The sequence below is a fragment of the Delphinapterus leucas genome, chromosome 10, assembly GCF_059928025.1.
Source record: "Delphinapterus leucas isolate spDelLeu-1000000601 "Yukka" chromosome 10, BTC_Dleu_Yukka2, whole genome shotgun sequence".
NCBI lineage: Eukaryota > Metazoa > Chordata > Mammalia > Artiodactyla > Monodontidae > Delphinapterus > Delphinapterus leucas.
Genome location: NC_143138.1, coordinates 32,803,806 through 32,825,279, shown reverse-complemented (window position 1 = coordinate 32,825,279; position 21,474 = coordinate 32,803,806). Strand labels below are relative to the sequence as shown.

Sequence of the window (21,474 nt, the reverse complement as noted above, 5' to 3'; positions counted from 1 at the left end):
TCGGCAACAAGAGAAGCCACTGCAATGAGAAGCATTCGCACTGCAACAAAGAGTAGCCCCACTCACCGCAACAAAAGAAAGCCAGCGTAACCCGCAAGGTAGACCAACATAGCCAAAAATAAATAAATAAATTAATGAATTAAAAAAAAAGCTGCTGCGTAATATTCACTAACATAAATACACCAAACATCATTGAACTGTCTCCTAGCATTGAACAATTAGGTTGTTTCCAATTGCTCTTGGTTTTTTAATATAATACTTCAAAGAATATTTTTGTGCATAAATCTTTGTCTTATAATGACTGAATCTCTTATTATTCCCTTAGGGTATATACTTAGATGTAAAGTTTCAGGGTCAAAATAACAGCTACAGATAAAGTTTAGTGGAGTCACTGAAAATAGAATTTATAAAGTTTTTTGCGGGGAGGGGGCCGTACCCTGCGGGAACTTAGTTCCCCGACCAGGGACTAAACCCAGGCCCATGGCAGTGAAAGCGCCAAGTCCTAACCACTGGACCACCAGGGAATTCCCTAAAAAGATTATTTTTAAGAAGAGGTTTGATATGACAGGGCAGGGAGTATGTGGGAAATCTCTGAAATTTCTGGTCACTTTTGCTATAAACCTGAAATGGCGCTAAACAATAAATTCTATTTAAAAGGGTTGTAACTACATGGAAGTAAGTTCATTGGGCTTTTTGGCTATAGTAAGGCCAGCCATCAGAGAACAGTTCAAGCCCTGGCTCTGCCACCTGCCAGCTGTGTGGCCTTGGGAAGGTCACTCAATCTCTCTGAGCCTCAGTTGTCTCACCTGTGAAATGGAACTCACAGTTGTTGGCTGGATGGAATGAAGTGCTGTATGTTAAGCCCCTGACCTACCGTCAAGTGCTCTGGATCCTGTAGATGGCAGGGGCAGTGACTGGGAAAAGGCTTTGCACACTGTGAAGTGCTCTTCAGATGGGAGGGGGTGTGGCATCTGACTCCTGGTGTGGTAGTGGCACTCTGAGTTCCCTGGACCCGTGAGAGAGTGAGAGAAGGCTGGGTTTGGGGGCCAGGGTGAAGGTGGGAGGGGCCCCTCACCTGGGGAAACGGCTCCGTGGTGGAGCAGCTGAGATGCAGCTGGGCCTGTGGCCTGCAAGGCAGTCCTGTGGCCGCCTCCTCCCCCAGCCCACAGCCCAGGTCTGCAGCTGGGTCCTGCCTCCTCTCAGGTGGGCCATGCCTGGGACTTGGCTGTTGCTTCTCCTGGCCCTCGGGTGTCCAGCCCTGCCCACAGGTGAGCGCCCTCCCTGCATCCCTCTCTGTGCCCCGTTAGTCTGCCCAAGCCTACTCCCTCACTCTGGGCGTCCCTAGGTGTGGGAGGGATGCAGGCAGGCAGGACAGAGGTACCTGGGTCCCCTGGGGAGGGTCTCACCAGAAGCCCATCATCCCCTTCCCCATTGTATTATACCTCCCAGCTATCTTGCTCTGGGGCCCCCAAGTCCTGCTCCCCTGGAGCCCACAGTGTTGGGAAGAAGGGTACTCACCTCTCAGAGCAAGCTGGACAGGTGTGTATGATGGGGGGGTAGCCTGGCTGTGTTGTGTTATATGGGGTGATGGGGCACGGGCAACATGGTGAGGTCCCACCCTCCTTACTGTCCAGTCTCCTACCCTCAGGGCTCAGGGTGTCTCACGTTCACTCCCAGCTCACCCTAAAAATGGGCTCTCAGAAGTCTCAAGGCCTCAGTGACTTCCCAGTGTATTGACCCCCGACCCCGATCCCGGTCCTCCAAAGATCAAGGCTGGAGACAAAGGAGTCAAATTCTGAGAATTCCAGCTTCATCTAGAAGCTTATGCATGTTTGCATGTGTGTGGTGGGGATAGGTCCTTGACTTTGAGTTGGGGCATCTCCTTGTTCTAAAGTTGGCCCCCAGTATGTCACCACCTCGCCCTCGCTAGGGAGATAAACCACACCCATGTGGATCGGGGAGAGCCCATGTCGGGAGGCCTGAGCTCTGGGAAAGAAGCAGCTAGGGTGAGGAGGAGCAATCCTGGGAGGTTTCATGGAGGAGGTAGATGCTGAACTCAGCTAGGGGAGTGTGTCTCTCTGTACAGCTGAGAAGCCTCAGGAGGTTGAGGGTCCTGGAGCTCATTGCCAGCCTTCTCTCCTCCCTTTGTTTGTGATGCCTTATCAATATTAGTATTGATGATACTTATCTGCCAAGGTGTTTTATATTCATGATTTTTATTCTTCACAGCAATTTTACTGGGCTGGTGTTATTAACCCCATAATATCAATGGGACAATTAAGACTCTAAATTAAGTGGACAAGTCAAGAGTCAAATCAACTCTGTCTGAGGCCATGTCCCAGGCTTGGTCCACTGTGTCATGTAGCAAATCTTAGTCATCCTTCCAAGTGGGGTAGTCTGTGGGACTTGGAGTCACTGAGGTCTGAATTCAAATCCTGAGCGGGCTACTTACCATACTCCTGCTTCTAGGTCAGTTATTTGACCTTCAAGAAATCTTTTGTGAGGGAATTCCCTGGCAGTCCAGTGGTTAGGATTCCTCTGCAGGGGGCACAGTTTCGATCCCTGGTCGGGGAACTAAGATCCCACATGCCACGTGATGCAGCCAAAAAAAAGAAATATTTTGTGAGCACCCCCCCACCTCTAAGTCCCCACGAGATTCTATGGCCTCCCTTCCCGGCACCCTGGGGCATTTCTTTAGTCTGGCTGCACCTAACTCATGGTGTGAATTTGTTTGTAGGTTTTTTTGTTTGTTTGTTTGTTTATTTTATTTATTTTTGACTGTGTTGGGTCTTCGTTGTGACACGCGGGTTTTTCATTAGGGTGGCTTCTCTTGTTGCAGAGCACGGGCTCTAGGCACGCGGGCTTCAGTAGTTGTGGCACGCGGGCTCAGTAGTTGTGGCTCGAGGGCTCTAGAGCACAGGCTCAGTAGTTGTGGTGCACGGGCTTAGTTGCTCCGCGGCATGTGGGATCTTCCCGGACCAGGGCTCGGACCTGTGTCCCCTGCATTGGCAGGTGGATTCTTAACCACTGTGCCACCAGGGAAGTCCCGTGTTTGTAGGTTTTAACCTTTGAGATTTTATTTATGTGAAAAGATATCCAACTGTTCTTTTTTTTTTGGCTGCACCAAGTGGCTTGTGGTATCTTAGTTCCCCTACCAGGAAGTGAACCCAAGCCATGTCATTGAAAGCACTGAGTCCTAACCACTAGCCCGCCAGGGAATTCCTGATGTCCAACTATTCAAAAATAAGATTTTGTCATATATTAAATGAGTCATCTTTACCAAAAAGAATAAGTTTTTTGAAAATCAGGACTATTCTGAAATATATAGGACAAATGTTTGCAGTACCCACATGACTTACTTTTGTTTTTTTAATTATAAAATAATACAGACGTACACTTTATTTAATTAATTTATTTATTTGGCTGTGTTGGGTCTTAGTTGCGGCACTCGGGATCTCCATTGTGGCATGCGGGATCTTTAGTTGCCACATGTGAACTCTTAGTTGCAGCATGTGGGATCTAGTTCCCTGACCAGGGATCAAATCCGGGCCCCCTGCATTGGGAGCGCAGACTCTTAGCCACTGGACCACCAGGGAAGTCCCCGGACATACACTTTAAATGGGTGAATTGTATGGTACGTGAATTATATCTAAACAAAGCTGTTAAAAAATACTACAAACTTACAGAAAAGAAGGGGGAATAATACAACAAACAACCATGCATACTCCACTCAGATTAGCAAATAGTTAAAATGTTGCCATATTTGAATCAAATATTATTTAAAAGAAACAAAAAGTTACAGATACATTTGAGGCCCCTTTTGATCTCATTCCAGATTCTATTTCCTTCCCTTCCTCCTCAGAGGTAACCACTCTCTTGAGGCTGGCACAACAAGGTACTATAAGTATTTGTTTGCATCTGCTGTCTTTCTCATGGGACTGAGATCATTGAGAGCAGGGACAATATTTTAATTAATGTGTATCCCCAGTGCCTGGCACAGAGAGATTCATGTATGATAGGTGACAGAAGGATGGAAGGATGGATGGATGAATGGAAGGAAGGGAAGATGGATAAATGGATGGATGGATGGAAAAACATATAGATGGGAAGTAGAAAGAAGAGATGTAGAGAAGATGGATGATGGAAGAAAGGATGGATGAGGGACTTCCCTGGTGGCACAGTGGTTAAGAATCCACCTGCCAATGCAGGGGACACAGGTTCGAGCCCTGGTCCGGGAAGATACCACATGCCGCGGAACTACTAAGTCCGTGTGCCACAGCTACTGATCGTGTGCTCTAGAGCCCGCGAGCCACAGCTACTGAGCCCGCGTGCCACAACTACTGCAGCCCACATGCTTAGAGCCTGTGCTCTACAACAAAGAGAAGCCACTGCAATGAGAAGCCCGCACACCGCAACAAAGAGCAGCCCCTGCTCGCCACAACTAGAGAAAGCCCGCGCACAGCAACGAAGACCCAATGCAGACAAAAATAAATAAATAAATAAATTTTTTAAAAAAAGAAAGGATGGATGAATAGATGGGAGAATGAAAGGATAGAGGGAAGGAAGGTGGTTAGATAGGTAAATGCAAGGAGAGAGGGATGGATGAGTGGGTAGAAGGATAGATTGATGGTTGGTGGAAGGATAGATGGAAGGAGAGAAATCCAGAGGGAAGGATATGAGATCCTGACCTGGGAGGGCAAGGACAGACCTAGCCCCCTACAAGTGCGTGCTCTCTTGCAGGTGTGGGCAGCACACCCTTCCCCTCTCTGGCCCCACCAATCACACTGCTGGTGGATGGGAAGCAGCAGACTCTGGTGGTTTGCCTGGTCCTCGACGTTGCACCCCCTGGCCTTGAGAGTCCCATCTGGTTCTCAGCTGGGAATGGCAGCTCACTGGATGCCTTCACCTACGGCCCTTCCCCAGCAGCTGATGGCACCTGGACTAGCTTGGCTCAGCTTTCCCTGCCCTCCGAGGACCTGGCAGCCTGGGAGACCTTGGTCTGCCACACTGGACCTGGGACTGGGGACCACAGCCAGAGCACACAGCCTCTACAGCTGTCAGGTGGGGACAGAGCCTGGGCCCCTGTGGTTGCTCCCTGCCCCTTTCACACACCCTGAAACCAGGATATGGTGGCAGGGAGGGCAGAATCCAGGCCACGGGGGCATGAAGGGCATCTAAGTGCCAACCATCTAGGTGATGTGATGTCTGGGGTCAAAGGAGGGTGGCTTCAGGGCCCTGAGTTCTGGGATTTGAAACAGTGATATCTCATTCAAATCCAGGCTCTGATGCATGACTTCCAAGAGGTAATAATGTCTCCTCCCTCCTAGGTTAATATCTTTCTATGTATACCCAGGGTTAATATCTATATCACCCTAAATATGACACCCTGTTAGAATCAAACAATAATTAAATATTAAGTTGATATCACTTACTTATTGTTTATTCTGTGCCGGGCACTGTTGTACACACTTTACACTTATGAAGTAGGTCATATTATTCTCATTTTATAGGCACAGAAAGGTTACATAACATGTCCAAAGCCAGCTATTATTGTTGACCAGATGACTTACTTTCTCTTTTTGAATTATGTTTGTTTTCTCAACCTCCAAATAGGAATGTTTGTTGAATAAATGTACTGCCTTCCAAAGAAGGCTGCTAAGAAAATTGATTCCTTGTCTAAAAGTGCTGAGGCATCTCTAGGGGCAGGAGGACAGCCAGGAGAGAGGGAGATCTGGGCCCCTCAGAGGACTTGCTGCAGATGGGCTCAGGATTCCCACTACGGGTTCATTTGTCCATTTATCCAGTGCTCCAAGAAGAGCAGGGCCAGGGCATAGCACTGGGGTGGAGGGCACAGCCCATCCCAGTGACTTACTCCTTTCTCCTTGACTCGCAGGAGAAGTTGCCTCAGCCAGGACCTGCCTCTGGGAGCCTCTCAGGGGTGAGTACCAGGAACCAGGACCTCAGGCCCTGTTGGGCTCTGGGCCTGATGGGTCCCCTCAAGAGGCTGCCTTGCCGGGTTGGGGCACTGGCTAGCCTGGGCCTCTGTCTACGCCTGGGTCAGGTGGGGATAGATCCTCTGACCCCAGCATAATTCCTGGACGCCAGTTGAGAAGCACAGGTGAGAGCTAGCAGAAGGGCCCTTGAAGCTCTCCTTGGGCAGCTCAGAGGATGGTCTCAGCATCCGAGCCTTGGGAGACTCTTAGGAGTCTAGGGAGCCTCGGAAGACAGAGCGGAGGAAAGTCCCACCCCCCGCTGGATGCAGTCCTGAGCCAGGTTCTACTTCCCTACCAAACAGAAATCTGAGCTGGTGTCTCTCCTCTGCAACCAAATGCTAATTCCTGCCTGGCTTGCATCGCCTTGGTTGCTGGGGAATCAAATTAAACGAAGGCTAGGAAGGTGTGTGTTATTATCACCAGTCAGAGCTGAGGTTAGACACCAGGAAGGACGTCCCCTGGGTTCCCTCTCCTCTGGTGAACCTTCTCGCGTGCGTGGGGCTGAGCGCCAGCCTCTAGGCCGCTCACCGGCTCCTTTTCTCCCGCAGGGACCCGGGGCCAGGCGCTGCGGCTCGAAGCGCTGCGGCTGCTGCTCTTCAAGCTGCTGCTGTTGGATGTGCTTCTGACCTGCAGCCGCTTCCGCGCCCCGCCCGCCGTGCGGGGGTACCCGGCCCGGGCGCCTCGCCCTGGGGACCCCGGGCTCCCCGCGGCCCCGTGGGCGGACCACCTTCTCCTCCCGCAGCTTCCGCCACCGGGAGGATCGTCCGCAGACCCCACCGACTGGATTCGCCGCAATGATGGGTGGACCACAGGCCGAGGGCTCAGCCTGTCCACCCCGCCGGCGCTGCAGCCCCGGGACGGCCGCTGGGTTCACACCCGCCCTCCGGGTCGGGATCCCAGGAGCCCTGTCTGGGAGGAGGGGGCCGCTGGTGCTCAGGGCGTGGCGATCGGGACCCGCCCTCAGTATTCCTGCCTCCAGCCTTGGAGCATTTCTCTGCGATCTGCCTCCTCCCGCTGACCCGAGCTTCCCCGGGGGCTAGGCTCCGTCTCCCCCCTCAGACTGACGGCTTTCTGAGGGAAAAGGCTTTGTCTCTCCCATCAGATTGGAAGTCCCTTGAGGGTGGTGATTGACCCAGACACTGGGACATTTGAGGTGCTTATAACTGAGAACAATTAAAGGAGAACTATATGACACAAGCAAATGAAAAATATTTTAACTCCTGTCTGCTCTGGGAGGAGGGAATTTGGCAGATTTACAGGAGACAGAAATCTGGGAAGGCTTCCTGAGGGTGACAGCCTGGAAACTGCAGAGTGGGGCTGGGGTTGGGCTGGATGTGGTCCCAACTCTGTCTCCTTTCCTCATCACCAGGCATGGGGCAAGGCCCCCTCCCCCTCTCTGTCTCCTCACCCTCGCCCTGACCTCTCTGAGAGGTCAGGGTGAGGAGCCCATGAACCCAGGAAGATGGGGCGCTGGTCCTGATGTGAAGTCTTGTACAGACTTGACAGAAAAGAATAGGGCCAGGGGCTTCCCAGGTGGCGCAGTGATTGAGAGTCCGCCTGCCGATGCAGGGGACACGGGTTCGTGCTCCGGTCCGGGAAGATCCCACAAGCCGCGGAGCGGCTGGGCCCGTGGGCCATGGCTGCTGAGCCTGCGCGTCCGGAGCCGCAACGGGAGAGGCCACAACAGTGAGAGGCCCGCGTACCGCAAAAAAAAAAAAAAAAAAAAAAAGAATAGGGCCAGGATTCCAGAGTAATAGGATCATAACCACTGCCAAGAGCACAGATATTAATTCCAAACTTATACATTATTAATCAATTAAGGGTCATTATTCATTTGACAAATATTCACTGAGCTTCAACTCTGAGCCAGGCACTAAAGAGGTTTTAGTTTCGTTTTGTTTTGTTTCCTGAAGAGGGTTCTTGCACTGATAGAATATGAGGCTCCCACAATGGGGTGTAACCTGTGTGTCCTCCGTTAGTCCAGCTCTTGCAGGAAACCCTGCCTTTTCCAGAGTTTCCTCTCCAGTAATCACCCCAAGAATCTCTGGGTGCATTCATGTGAATCCAGATGTCCCCTGGGGCAGTGCAGGACAGTGCCCTGGATCAATGGCCCTACTTCAGTCTTCCTTCCCCCAACGTGGCGGTGAGGAACTGTACTCTTAACACTCCCCACACACATGGCGTCAGTGACTCCCAGCTTGCCAGAGCCCCTTTGCCCTTTTAGCTACTCTTCCACGAAAACCCTCACCTCTCCTCCACTGTTCATCTCTCACCAGCCTGTAAGGAGACTCTCCCAGCTCTTTTTTGGATCCTGCAAGGAGGGACAGGGCACAACTTCTGGGGAATCAACCTGTCCACCATCCCCACAGAGCCGGCTCCTTCCCTAACACACAGAAAGAGGGCGGGGTAGGCTGGGTGGGGGTGGGGGCGTATCCAGCCATAATCTCAGAATTTCTCCAGCCACTGTCCCTTCCCAGCTCTCAGCCCAGATGTTGAGCCCAGGGCTCCTGCCAAACTAATCTGTGTCTCCGTAAATGTCCTCTCAGAGGCCCTTTTGTTTATCCTGGAAGCAGGCTTCCCTTAGCTTCGGCGCTCCTACCCATCTTGCCCCCCTTCCCCCAATCCTGCCCTGCCCCAGACTCTGAATCCCCACTGTGGCTGCATTAATGTTATTTCCCAAGAGGGTTCCTGGCCAGACTCTTGAGCCTCCTCAAGTCGTTTGAAGCCTAGAGAGCATGGAGGACCTCAGGACAATGTCCTGACCCTCTACACTGTGGAATTCTACATACCACAGCTCCTGCCTATCCAAAGTGCCTTGTCACCCACACAACTCTTTTAAGCTAAGAAACTAAGATCAGGGGCTTCCCTGGTGGCACAGTGGTTAAGAATCCGCCTGCCAATGCAGGGCACAGGGGTTCGAGCCCTGGTCCGGGAAGATCCCACATGCCTGGAAGCAACTAAGCCCGTGTGCCACAACTACTGAGCCTGTGCTCTAGAGCCCGCGAGCCACAACTACTGAAGCCCGCTCGCCGAGAGCCTGTGCTCTGCAACAAGAGAAGCCACCGCAATGAGAAGCCCGTGCACCACAAAAAAGAGTAGCCCCCACTCGCCGCAACTAGAGAAAGCCCACACGCAGCCAAAAATAAATAAATAAACTAATTAATTTAAAAAAAAGAAACTAAGATCAGGAAATGACAAGTCAATGGACTGAGCATCAGTCCTTTAAAGTCTTTATAAAATAGCATAAATATCCAACCTCTAGGAAGGAAACAAGAGGCACTGGAAAACACGGATTTATGGACAAAAATGGAATTTGCAGACAATCTCCCAGAGAAGCAGCCTTGGTCTGTGCGTGTCCATAGAACACTGAGCTCAGGGCCAGCCTGAAGCAGCCCCAAAGACCCAGAGAGTCCTCCTCTTGATGACACAGCACAAGGGGGTTTCACTGAGCAACTCCTTGCGCTAGGCACCCTGTTGCTGGGGAAGCGGAAGGGAAATCAATCATTCATTAGCCAAGTCCCTGCCTTGTGGGAGCTCAGAATCCAAAGAAAAAAACAATAGGCCAGAAAAGGGAGCCAGATTACACACTAAAAAGAAAATTATTGCATGAACTTTTTACAATCTGCTCAGTAAACCTTAATTCTATTAACCCGTTTGAGCGTCGCAGGAACAGGCAAGTCTTGAACAGCAGCTAGGAGGATCACTTTGTCATCATACAGATTAAAACTGAGGCTCAGAGAGGAAATGATTTGTTCTAGTTCTCACTGGGACAAATCTAGGGTTACTGGGCCCTAAGAAAGCTGCTTGAAGGCTGGGGACTCTTGGAATCGTCCAGGTCTCATCCACAGCGCCTACTAGAGTGACCGGCAATTAGAACAATAACAACAGCAGCAATAATAATAATAAAATTTAAAAACTGGTGCTCAGTTATAATGACCCCAGGGGAGAAGCGACGTGCAAGGAGGCGGAGAAGGCAGTGAAGACTCTCTTTCCCATACCTTTCAGGACCAGGGCGCTGCTTCCTCTTCCCTAGTCCTGGTCCTCCAGCCCCTCCCAGAGCCTCCGTTATGGGATGGGAAAAGATGTTGCCATAGGTCACTGAGGGCACCATCCGCTCTCTCATTGGCCGAGGCCGAAAAAAGATCGTTCTCCGTTTCGCTAGAAGGCAAACCCCGAAAAGCCCATTGGCTGCCTAGTCCGCGGGCCTTCGTCGGCTCTGGGGGCCGGACGAGGCGGCCTAAAGCGGGAGTAGGCAGGAGGGGCTCCTCGTTGCCCTGGTTACGCTGAGGCACGTGTGCAGTCCCGGAAGCGGCTCCGGGAAGCTGCCTAGCTCGCGCAGCCGGAGGAAGCGCAGCCGGGTCCGCTCGGGTCGGGTCCGGCTGGGCCATGGAGCCGTTACCTGAGCCCGCGTCCTGGCCCCGGCCCGGGCCCAGGCCCCGCTGTCTTCTGCTTCTCCCCTTGCTATTGCTGCTGCTGCTACTTCTGGCGGCCCCGGAACTGGGCCCGAGGCAGGCCCGAGCAGAAGAGACCGACTGGGTTCGACTGCCCAGCAAATGCGAAGGTGAGGGGGCGGGGCTTGAGGAGAAGCGTCGGGGGATCGAAGGCCGTGGGCTCTCCAGCGGGTCTCCACTCCCTGAACCTTCTATGTTCCTGGCCCTGTGCTGGATATTGGGGACACAGGGGCGGGCGAGAGTTCAGGTCTCCGTGCACTTGGAGCTCAGAAATCGGTGAAAACAAGCACTTATAATCGGGGTAGTAGATGCCGTGGTAGGGGAGGCACAGAACTTTGGGGGCTGGGTGAGGAGCATCTAAATCTAGCCCAGAGATGGGGGGAAAGGCTTCGTCCAGGAAGCCCTGAACGATTAGGAGTTAGCCGGGTGAAGAGAAGTGAAGCCACAGATGGAGAGGCCTACAAGCAAAGGACAAGTTTGAGGAACTGAAAAGATCCACATGACTGGTCTTGGGGGAAGAAGAGCTTGAGACGCTCCCTTTGTGCCCTCACGGCAACCTACTTTGTGTCATTGGAAGTCTCCCCCACTAGCTGTGAGCTGCGGGCAGCGACCTTGACTCAGATAGCTATTCACACAGTGCCTAGTAAGCAACCAGTAGTTGTATTTGGAATAAGTATGAGTGAAGGGGGTGGGGGCGCTGTGGGTGTGTGTGGAAGGGGGAGGAGGGTCTGAGGCCGAAGGGGTCACTTTAGGAGAAGAGAGCCTGGGGGAACTTCCTGAGGGAGGAAGATTTTAGGAATATGGGAAAAGAGTGAATCCCAAAGGCCTCCCAAGGTGTGGCACTGGAGAGAGAGAGAAGGAGAGGGAGTGGGAAAGAGAGAAAAGAGCGCCAGCACGCAAACCAGCGATTCAGGACTGGGAAGGGCCTACCTTTTATTTCCTCCCCTCCATTTCTCAGTTTCCTCCTCAGGCCTTTACACCCACTCCTTCCTTCTCCCCTCCCTAACCCCAGCCGCCCACGAAAGTTGGCTATAAATCTGTTGCATCCTAACACAAAGCGTACAGTCGGCCAGAGGTTCCCCAAGCACTGGGAAGTGGGGGTAGTTTGGAAAGCATAATCTTTTTGTTTGAGAGATTAAAGGTGAGATGCTTCAGAGATGAGCTGACCTCACTGGTCGGCCTCCCAATGTAGATTCTAGCCTCTACTTTCTCCCTCACTGTCTTGTAGACAGTCAGAGGGTTATGGTGCCTTCCTTTCTTTCACTCTTCTTTTAGTCATAGCCAACATCTTTTGGGGGTTTCAGTTCCCCTTCTCATTTCCTATCTTATTCTAATACCAAAGAGCCCTTACTGTTTCTCTTATTATTCTCATAGCCTAAGAAGTTCACATTTCTTTTCCTTAGACTCATAATAGCACAGAGCTGGCAAAGATCTTTAGATCATTCTAGTCCAACCTGATTTTGTAGGTAATTAATAAAAATAATTTTAAAGGGATTTTCAGTCATAGGAAGGCTTGGCAAACTCCAACCCTTAGGCTCCTCTTAATCATGTATATTTACTTTTACTTATCACTGTGACATCTTTGGTATTAAATGCTGACTATCTGGCCAACAAATCCTGCCTCCTGGCTCAGTAGCCTGAGTGGAAGCGGCCTTGGCACAGAGGAAGGAGAACCTGCCCAGAAAAAAGTGGGTGGATGTGCATGAGGATCTGGGGTCTGTGCCATGAGTCTCCTCCAAGTCTGGCTCTGGGTGGGACCCCCAGAGGGGGTCTTGAAGAGGTAAGGTTTGGAAGAGTTGGGCAGCAAGGTTGTGGTTGATGGGTATAAGAGAGATGAGTTGATGGGTTCCAACCTCCGGGGCCTGGCATACTGCATGTTGAGGGTGTGGAAGGGGGGGGGCACAGGAGCCAGAAAAATGATGAGCTTGTACACAGTACAGGACAGAAGAGGGGAGGGAGCCCAGATGGTCCTGGATGGAGAGCCAGGGAGGTGAGACACCCACAATTCATTGCAGACTCTGAGGTCACTGGCTTACATTTTGGAATTTTCATGTGTTCCAAGTTCTCCAAGCCATCTATTAATGCATATGCTATAAAATTTCACCAAACAAGCCTGCAGGGGATTTATTTGTTTCAGTAGTAAGTTGGTTTTCTACCCAACTCTGCTGTTGGTGTTATAACAACGCTGATGGCATTTAGCCTGCAGACCACGTTCCACTCGGAGACGTCAGAAGCTGCTCGAGCACCAGCACAGTCTCTCTGAGCAATATTTATCAAGTATCCAACTGATAAAGTCCAAAACTAGAGGAATAAAGAAAAAAATCCAGTACATGATCCTCATTTTGAGTGCCCTTGTAGTCGAATCAGAGAGACACATGAGATGACGGAGGCCCTTAGTGAGAGCATGGATCCTGCAGAGTCTCAGAATGAAATCAAGAGCAGGTGGGATTCATCCAGAAGGGCTTCCTGGGGGAGGGGGTTTTTAAGGTGAGGTTAGGAGAATGGACAGACAACCCCTGAAGGGGGACATCATGCACTTTCCTGAAGCCCCAGGCACTGCCCACTTTCAGTGGTAGCACTCCTTCTGCAATGGTAATTATTTGTTTACACTTCTTTCTGCTCCATTAGACTGAGTATCTAGAAGGGAGGGACCTTCTTTCTGTCTGTGTATCCCCAGGCAGTGCCTGACACAGGAGTTGCTTAATAACTGTTCAAGGAAGCGTAAGAGGAAATGAGAAAATATATGAACAAAAACAGTAGAAACAGGCCTGTGGGGGGAATGGAGCAAATTAATTTGGTAGGAACAGAGAGCTGGTGTTGGAACAACATATGAAATCAAGAAATAAAACAGCCATGAAAGACATTTTGGGGGGCTTCCCTGGTGGCTCAGTGGGTAAGAATCCGCCTGCCAATGCAGGGGACACGGGTTCGAGCCCTGGCCCAGGAAGATCCCACATGCCATGGAGCAACTAAACCTGTGCACCGCAACTACTGAGCCTGTGCTCTAGAGCCTGCAAGCCACAACTACTGAGCCCGCATGCCACAACTACTGAAGCCTGTGAGCCTAGAGCCCGTGCTCTGCAACAAGAGAAGCCGCAGCAATGAGAAGCCCGCGCACTGCAACGAAGAGTAGCCCCTGCTCACCGCAACTAGAGAAAGCCGGCGCGAAGCAAAGAAGACCCAACACAGCCAAAAATAAATTAATTAATTAAAAAAATTTTTAAATAAATAAAAAATTTAAAAAAGACATTTGGGGAACAACTGGGGAAATTTGAATATGGACTGAGTATTAGATGATATTGGAATTGTTGTTAATCTTCCGAGTATGGTGATTTTTATGGTTAGGTAGGAGAAGGTCCTTGTTCTCAAGAGATGCGTGATGACTTGTTTAGGAGTGATGTAAGTCTACTTACTTTCAAAATGGTTTAGCAAAAACAATGTGTATATTGTTGACATCTATTATTATCACATTGCTTTATATTATATATTGGGGAGAGAGTGTGATAAATCACTAACGACTGTTGTTTGTTTGTTTGTTTTTACTAACAACTGTTGACTGTGAGTGGAAGGTATATAGTTATTCATTGTACTCTTTCAGCATTTCAGCTTTTCTATATGTTTGAAAAATTTTTAAGTAAAATAAATGATTGTGGGGGTGGGGAGCAGGAAGGAGCTGGGAGGAATGAAGCCAGTAGGAATAAGGGCCAGGAGTGGACGGGGGCAGTGGATCTTGGAGCCCGCTTTCACCTACTGAGCTCCATTTGGTGGTCTGGCGCTAACTCCTTTCTCTGCCCCAAGCACTGACTCAACCCAGTCCCGGAGAGGCGTCCACTCGGGTCTGTTTTGCTGGGAGTCAGCTCCCGTCAAAGGCTCAGATGCACTCAGTAGGCTGTGCTGTGTCTCCTTCCCCCAGTGTGTAAATACGTCGCAGTGGAGCTGAAGTCAGCCTTTGAGGAAACTGGCAAGACCAAGGAAGTGATTGACATGGGCTATGGCATCCTGGACCGGAAGACCTCAGGAGTCAAATACACCAAGTCGTAAGTGAAGTGGTAGGGAGGGGGGCACTGGCCTGGTCTGCTTTGTCCCTCGAGGCATCAGCAGCTTGAAGTTCCCTTCTCCCTTCTGGCTAGGCAGACCCACCAAAGGGAGGCAGCTCTAACTGAGACCTAAGTTTGCCCACTGGTTCTATCCCCAACTAATTGTGTGGCCTTCATAAATCCCTGAATGCCTCTGGGCTTCACATTCCTCATCTGTAAAAGCAAGACTGTTGGACCTTATCAGTGATTCCCAGGCTCTTGGATTTTATGGATTAATTTTTTTAAATATAGGATTACTGGGGAATTCCCTGGTGGTCCAGTAGTTAGGACTGGGCACATTCACTGCCGTGGCCCGGGTTCAATCCCTGGTCAGGGAACTAAGATCCCGCAAGCCTCGCAGCGTGGCCTAAGAAAAAAAGAAAAGATTACCAACTTTTAACTTTGCCAGGTATAAATATTAAAAACAAACCAAAAAACACTTCCATCAACTATGATCATCCTTTCAAAATGAAGTGATATCTTAACATCAAACTTTAATACATTTTACTTTATTTTTAAAAAATCTACTGAATCATTTAGCTTTATTAAAAAAAACAAAAACAAAACTTCCTTCCCGTAGAGCTGTTAAAATTGTGTCTCTCTGGTCTGTGTTCCAGCATTTCAGAGCCCCCCCCAGATGACCTATCTTCCTTCCAGCTCTGCCTTCCCGTTGGTGAGATGTGCAGGTGTTGGGGTAGCAGGGCTGGAGGGACGGACCACTAATCCACGGGGGTGAGGAGGGGAACTCAGGCCCTCTCGTGCTGCTGTCTCGGCAGGGACTTACGGTTAATCGAAGTCACTGAGACCATTTGCAAGCGGCTCCTGGACTACAGCCTACACAAGGAGAGGACCGGCAGCAACCGATTTGCCAAGGTTGGGTTTGTGCTGGCCCTTCATCCCCACCGGGGTCAGGCTGCATGTTTAAGTGTGTCTGCTGGTCTGGGTGCCACTGGAAGATCGTGCCCTGGGAGCATCCCTCCTCGGTTTCTCTCCGTTCTTCATCCATTGCTGTTGGCAACCCTCCCCTCCTGAGCGGCCTGACTTTTCAGTGGCAGTGGGCACATCCCTGATGGTCTGGGCCTGCCCATTGGGGTCCTGCCTCAGCCCCAGATAGAAATGCTCCCGGGTGGCAGCCCCCTCGGAGGCCTAAGCACTCGTGCAGGGAGAACTCAGGCTGTGCCGAATTGTGAGTGTTTAGAGGAGATGTCAGAAGACTCTTGGGGGGCGGTGACTGCCACGTCCCTCCTCTGGGCCCACAGGGCCCCTACCTGGACCTCCATCATGGTGCCCTTGTGACATTTATTGTGCTTACTGTGTACACGAATGCTTCCCTCCCTGGAGAATGAGCTTTCTTGCAACAAGGCCCATGTTTCTTTGTCTCTGCATCTTCCATGTTTGGTAGGAGAGTTGTCTCCCACATTTCTCCACCTAAGTACCCTTATAGCAAAGGAGATCCATCAGAAACCCCTGGGAAACCTAGATGAATAGTATCAAACCACAGAAGTCTTAAGTTTTATCTTTATAATGGGTGTTAATGTTGTACTTGGTAATAAATCCATGTTTAATTTAAAAATGTTTAACATTATTTTCCATAGCAAAAAAATTAGAACCAACCTAACCATTCACCAGTAGGGGAGTGGTTAAATAAATCAGTGTGGCCATTCAGTAGACCATTTTGCAAAGTGTAAAACGAAGAATGAGATAGCTTTTTATAAACTGAACTAAGATCATCTCCAAAGTATATTATTATTATTATTTTTTTTTTTTTTTGCGGTACGCGGGCCTCTCACTGTTGTGGCCTCTCCCGCTGCGGAGCACAGGCTCCAGACGCGCAGGCTCAGCGGCCATGGCTCACGGGCCCAGCCGCTCCACGGCATGTGGGATCTTCCCGGACCAGGGCAGGAACCTGTGTCCCCTGCATCGGCAGGCGGACTCTCAACCACTGCGCCACCAGGGAAGCCCCAAAGTATATTATTAAGTGAAAAAGGCAAGGTGCCGAATGGTGTGTATGATACATACTGCTGCTTGTGTAAAAAGTGGGGGTGGAAGAGAGGATATATTTGTGTGTATATTTGCTTCTAGTCGCGTGCATGATCTCTGGAAAGATAGAGGAGAAATAGTGTGTTGTCTCCGTGGAGAAGAATATTTTTTATGCAACCAAGAGTCCTCCCTGCTTCGCCTGTGCCTCTTCCCCTCAAGGAAGGACACAGGCCATAGGAAGAACCCGAAGCAGGGAGTGGGCCTGGATATGGGGGAGGTCACAGTGAGGGGAAACAGCCAAGACCAACTTATTTCCTGGAAAAGGAGTATTTGTCCAAAGGGCCTGAGGGCAACAGCAGGCTTTTTTGGTTTTTGGGTTTTTTTATAAATTTATTTATTTTTGTCTGTGTTGGGTCTTTGTTGATGCGCACAGCCTTTCTCTAGTTGCAGCGAGCAGGGGCTACTCTTCGTTGCAGTGCGCCGGCTTCTCATTGCAGTGGCTTCTCTTGTTGGGGAGCACGGGCTCTAGAGCGCAGGCTCAGTAGTTGTGGCACATGGGCTTAGTTGCTCCATGGCATGTGAGATCTTCCCAGACCAGGGCTCGAACCCATGTCCCCTGCATTGGCAGGTAGATTCCCAACCACTGCGCCACCAGGGAAGCCCCAGCAGACCTTTTGGAAAGAAGGAGTGAGGGGAGGCAGGACAGGGCGTGTGTGTGGAGGGGTTGTGGGATGCAGGTCTCAAAGAGGGGAGGGGAAGGTCAGGACAAGTGTGAGAAGCTATAAGGGGTCTTGACTTCCAGCTGGGTCCTTGGGCCTCCAGCTGCACTGGGAGAGGAGGAGGCAGGGAGAGGAAGGGTCTCTGCCTCATGTCTGGTCGCCCCTTCCAGGGCATGTCGGAGACCTTTGAGACACTACACAACCTGGTGCACAAAGGGGTCAAGGTGGTGATGGACATCCCCTACGAGCTGTGGAATGAGACCTCTGCAGAGGTGGCTGACCTCAAGAAGCAGGTACGGACCCCTCGGCCCTCAGAGGCCAGCTGTGCCCCACAGAGCTGGGTGGTGGGGGATCCTCGGCTGAGGAAGGCCACCAGGAGCCGGGGGACCGTGGTCAAGTCGTTTCACCCCTCTGGCTGCAGCCTCCTCGGGAATCAGCCACCAGCCTGGTGGGCGGCGGGGCTCGGCTGGGCTCCTCTGGGAGAAGTCGGCGCCGGGCTTTGCCAACGCGAGGCGTTGTGGTTAACAGTGCGACGTGCTGGTGGAGGAGTTTGAGGAGGTGATCGAGGACTGGTACAGGAACCACCAGGAAGAGGACCTGACTCAGTTCCTCTGTGCCAATCACGTGCTGAAGGGCAAGGATACCAGTGAGTCTGAGGGCACGTCAGCCCTCGATTGTGTTGTTTGCCTCCCCTTCAGGGGAGGTGGGTAGGGGGAGGACAGAAAAGAAATAAGAAATGGGGGCATCGTAGCATCTGTCCTCAGGGAGCTGGATGGGACAGGGTGGGGTCAAGGCCTGACGCGCCCGTTGCAGAGTAACGTGTGGATGCCTCAGATGCCCCAAAACGGGCCTGGGACCACAGCGAGGCAGAGCTGGGACGCATTCCAGTCGCCGCCCCTAGTGGCTCCGCAGCCAGTGCTCCTCACCCAGCAAAGCAGTCTGTTGACGGTGTCTCTCCTCCTTGCCCCAGGCTGCCTGGCAGAGCGGTGGTCTGGCAAGAAGGGGGACACAGCCGCCCTGGGGGGGAAGAAATCCAAGAAGAAGAGCGGCAGGGCCAAGGCCTCGGGTGGCGGCAGCGGTGGCAGCAAACAGAGGAAGGAGCTGGGTGGCCTCGAGGGAGACCCCAGCCCCGATGAGGACGAGGGCATCCAGAAGGCTTCCCCCCTCACCCGCGGCGCCCCCGAGGAGCTCTGAGCCTAACTCCGCTCTCCTGCTGGCCCAGAGCCCTGACCTGGGAGCTGGAGGATCTGGGCCCCGGCTCTGGCAGACAGAGCGGCACAGGGCTTCAGCTGTGCCTGCCTGGGCTGCGCCTCTTCTGCCGCAGACAGACTCCAGCCCTGGAAGAACTCAGATCAGCTGCGGGCAGCCCAGGCCGGCCTTTTCCCTCTGCCCAGCGTTCCTCTCCTGACCCAGACTTCAGGCGGGCTCTGCGCTCTGAGGACTGCCCAGGACTCCAGTGTGAACTTGGGCAGGCAGGTGTCGAGCTGGGCCCCGGGACTGGGGCTCCAGAGCCCCGCACCCCCTCGCTTCTCTGGCACTGACACCGGGAAGCAAGACTGAGGCCCCAGCTCCTCCTCTCTGCACCCACCCCTCCTGTGGACACCTTGCACTCTGCCCAGCCCTCCCCAGGGCTCACAGAGTAAAAACCTTTCGGCCTTTTTCGTTTGGATTTCTGAGTCCTTTTCAGCCCCTCAGAGGGGCCTGGAGCCCCCTGTGGCTCTTTCCTGTCCCTCACCTTCCAGCCTTGGGGGCTGAGGATGGGAGGCTGTTCCCATCCTCCCATCACTGAGGCCGAACCTGCTGACTGTGGAGAAAGCAAGTGCAGGGAGGGCCCGGGGGCGCTGGGGCGAGAGGTGGGCCTTGGGTATGTGGTGGGGCCCCTCAGCTGCTCTTGGTCTCCCCAAGCCCCCCAGGCCGGGAGGGACCTCACTTGTGCCCTGGCACCTGGCTGCCCTCATTCCTTCCCTCCCTCCCGCCTCTCCTCTCCCCGCCACCAAGGCCTTCCCGTTGGTTGTGTAAAGTGTACGCCAGTGACCCCACCAGCTCCCGCCCCTCGTCTCCACCTCCGCCTGGCCCTGTCTGTTGGCCTTGAACCTTGTTCCCTGATGACCACACCTGACCACTCCATGCTTCCTAGCTGTTGTGCCCGGAGCCCGCAGGGGAGGGAGGACACCCCAGTCCCCCCAAAACAGCTGGTTGCACCATGCTCTCTGGGAGTAAGGGAGAAACAGGAAGGCTGGCCTCTGGGGAGAAGGGATGGGAGGCTCCGGCACCTCCTTGTCTGTCCTGAAGGCAGAGATCTGTGGTGGGTCAGAAGCAATAGCGGTGACAGCTGCGAGTAGTCAGTGCTATAACCCTGCAGTGCACTCGGGTGGGCGCTGTTAGCCCCATTTTGTAGAAGAGGGAACTGAGGCTCAAGTCACAGGACGCGCCCGAAGTCCTGTTGGCAGTGGCACAGCTGCACGCGGACCCTGGCTTTGAGACCCCAGCCCACTGTATTCCCGCAGCCCCAGGGCCCCTCTCCCAACACCTGGCACTGGCCATGTGATTTGCATTGAACTGGTTTGGTTTCTTGCCCGTAACCCATGCCCACCAACAAGTCTCTTTTAGAAGGAAAATAGGACGCAGCCCCTGCTTCTAGAAAGGAGAGAAGAGTGGAAGGTCCCGCCAGCACTGCGCCCACACCGCATCCCCTGAGCACCCGCACCCAGGCTCCCTCACACTCCAGGCTGGGCCCAGCAGGTAGGAGGGGTCGCTGCTGAGGTGCCCCAGGAGGATTTTCCCAGCTTCTGGCAAAAAGGCTCTGGGGTCCCCCCAACTCGGGCTCAGCCCCTCCCCGCTCCCCAGGACTGGGAACACCAAGGCCATAGAGAGTGGAGCAAATTGGAAGCTGCTTCTCTGGCCCATGAGGCTTAGAACAGGCCCTTGGAGGATGATACTTTTTGGTCTAGCGCCCCCCTCCCCATCTCCAGCGCTGATACTGGTGCCTGTTGAAGGGGCTATGGGCAGAGATTCCAGCCTAGACTGTGGTCCCATCCTGGACTCTGGTCTGAGCATAGGAGGTGACTGCGGGGGTCTGGGATTGGAACCCAGGGCTGGGGAACCATTTGCAGGCCCCTGGACTGTCTGGGATTTGGTGGACAGTCTCTGACCACCCCCATCCTATCACTAACCCACAGCACTTCAGTACTTGGCTTAGGTCTGTCCCCAGAGCTTCACTGTCCTTAGAACAGGATGAGACAAAGACCTATTCCCTTACTGGGGTGTTGGCCCAGGGGCCCAATCCCAGGCCTAGGCCCAGACCAGAGGGAGGGCAGCGCTGTGACTGCTTTACTCTTTGACCTGTGGCTGCTGCAGGATGAGTGCCCTCACTTGCCCCCCATTCCCCACAAGGCCAGGCATGTTGCACACTCACTGGCTCTCCACGCACCTACCCCAGCAGGCAGCTTCTCCCTGGCCCAGCCTAGAAAAGAAGGAAGGCAGGATCTGGCTTCCCAGGTTTTTCTTTTCCTCTCCCCACCACACACACAAGCCTTTCTGAACTGGAGTACTGCCTCCCACTTTCCCATAAGGTGAGGGGTCTGGCTGAGCTCGAGTGAACCTGATTTCAGTCCCTTTGTTAGAAACCCAATTAGAACTGGGTCTCCTACCCTCACCTGGACATGAGAGTCACTTGGATGCTTGTTAAACATACAGATGGGCCCCCCTCCATACTTGCTGGGTTGGGGAGTCTGTGTGTGTCCTAAGATGAGGCCAGCTGCAACCCACTCCACCAGGAGAAATTCGGGTGTTGTGCTAAGAGGGGCCAAGACCTCAATGAAGCCACACTGGAAGGAAGTCTTGTCCTCAGAAACAGGAATTATCAGAACCCCAGAGAGGATCTGTCTCTCTGTTGGAGACTTTCGTCACCCAGAACCACAAAGGCTGATGGACAAACCACAAGGCCAGTTTGTTCCAGTTCAGTGACAGTCAAGTCTCAGGGGTTGGGGTTCTGTAGTCTCAGAAGTGGCTGCATCGGGGCCTCTGTGTATTCGTTTTAAGGAACAGCTCCTAGGAGGCAGGCTCCTCTCTTTATTTCCAAGTTCCTGGGTGGTATTTTCATGCAACATCTTTTCGCAAGTTAGAAAGTGGTGCTTTTCACACTTTTGACTCCCCATCTGTCGGAAAGTTGTTTTAATAAAAGTTTTGTTAGAATAAGACACTTGACTGCCAGAATTCCTGCCAGAAAATGATAATAAATATACAAGCCCATGAG

At 52.3% G+C, this 21,474-nt stretch overlaps 2 protein-coding genes across 2 annotated transcripts; both read left to right on the top strand.

Moving 5' to 3' along the window:
- Nucleotides 1-571: 571 nt before the first annotated feature.
- Nucleotides 572-7,553, top strand: PTCRA (pre T cell antigen receptor alpha). The gene is given in 5 exon segments (XM_089918704.1): nucleotides 572-1,268; nucleotides 4,741-5,061; nucleotides 5,894-5,938; nucleotides 6,542-6,912; nucleotides 6,914-7,553. Coding segments are annotated over 5 exon segments (1,017 nt in total). The 5' UTR covers nucleotides 572-1,108; the 3' UTR covers nucleotides 7,034-7,553.
- A 2,757-nt stretch (nucleotides 7,554-10,310) lies between these two features.
- On the top strand, nucleotides 10,311-21,418 carry CNPY3 (canopy FGF signaling regulator 3). The gene is made up of 6 exons (XM_022581936.3): nucleotides 10,311-10,554; nucleotides 14,358-14,481; nucleotides 15,297-15,393; nucleotides 17,390-17,512; nucleotides 17,748-17,865; nucleotides 18,190-21,418. The coding sequence occupies exons 1-6, from the start codon at nucleotides 10,380-10,382 to the stop codon at nucleotides 18,411-18,413; spliced, it is 861 nt and encodes a 286-aa protein (XP_022437644.3). The 5' UTR covers nucleotides 10,311-10,379; the 3' UTR covers nucleotides 18,414-21,418.
- Nucleotides 21,419-21,474: the final 56 nt, after the last annotated feature.

What these genes read in the sequence shown, in the direction of transcription:
- CNPY3 (XM_022581936.3), top strand. Translation starts at nt 10,380, where the DNA reads ATGGAGCCGTTACCTGAGCCCGCGTCCTGGCCCCGGCCCGGGCCCAGG. An exon ending in GGAGTCAAATACACCAAGTC is followed by an intron (nt 14,482 to 15,296) that starts GTAAGTGAAGTG and finishes CTGTCTCGGCAG; the next exon opens with GGACTTACGGTTAATCGAAG. An exon ending in GCTGAAGGGCAAGGATACCA is followed by an intron (nt 17,866 to 18,189) that starts GTGAGTCTGAGG and finishes TCCTTGCCCCAG; the next exon opens with GCTGCCTGGCAGAGCGGTGG.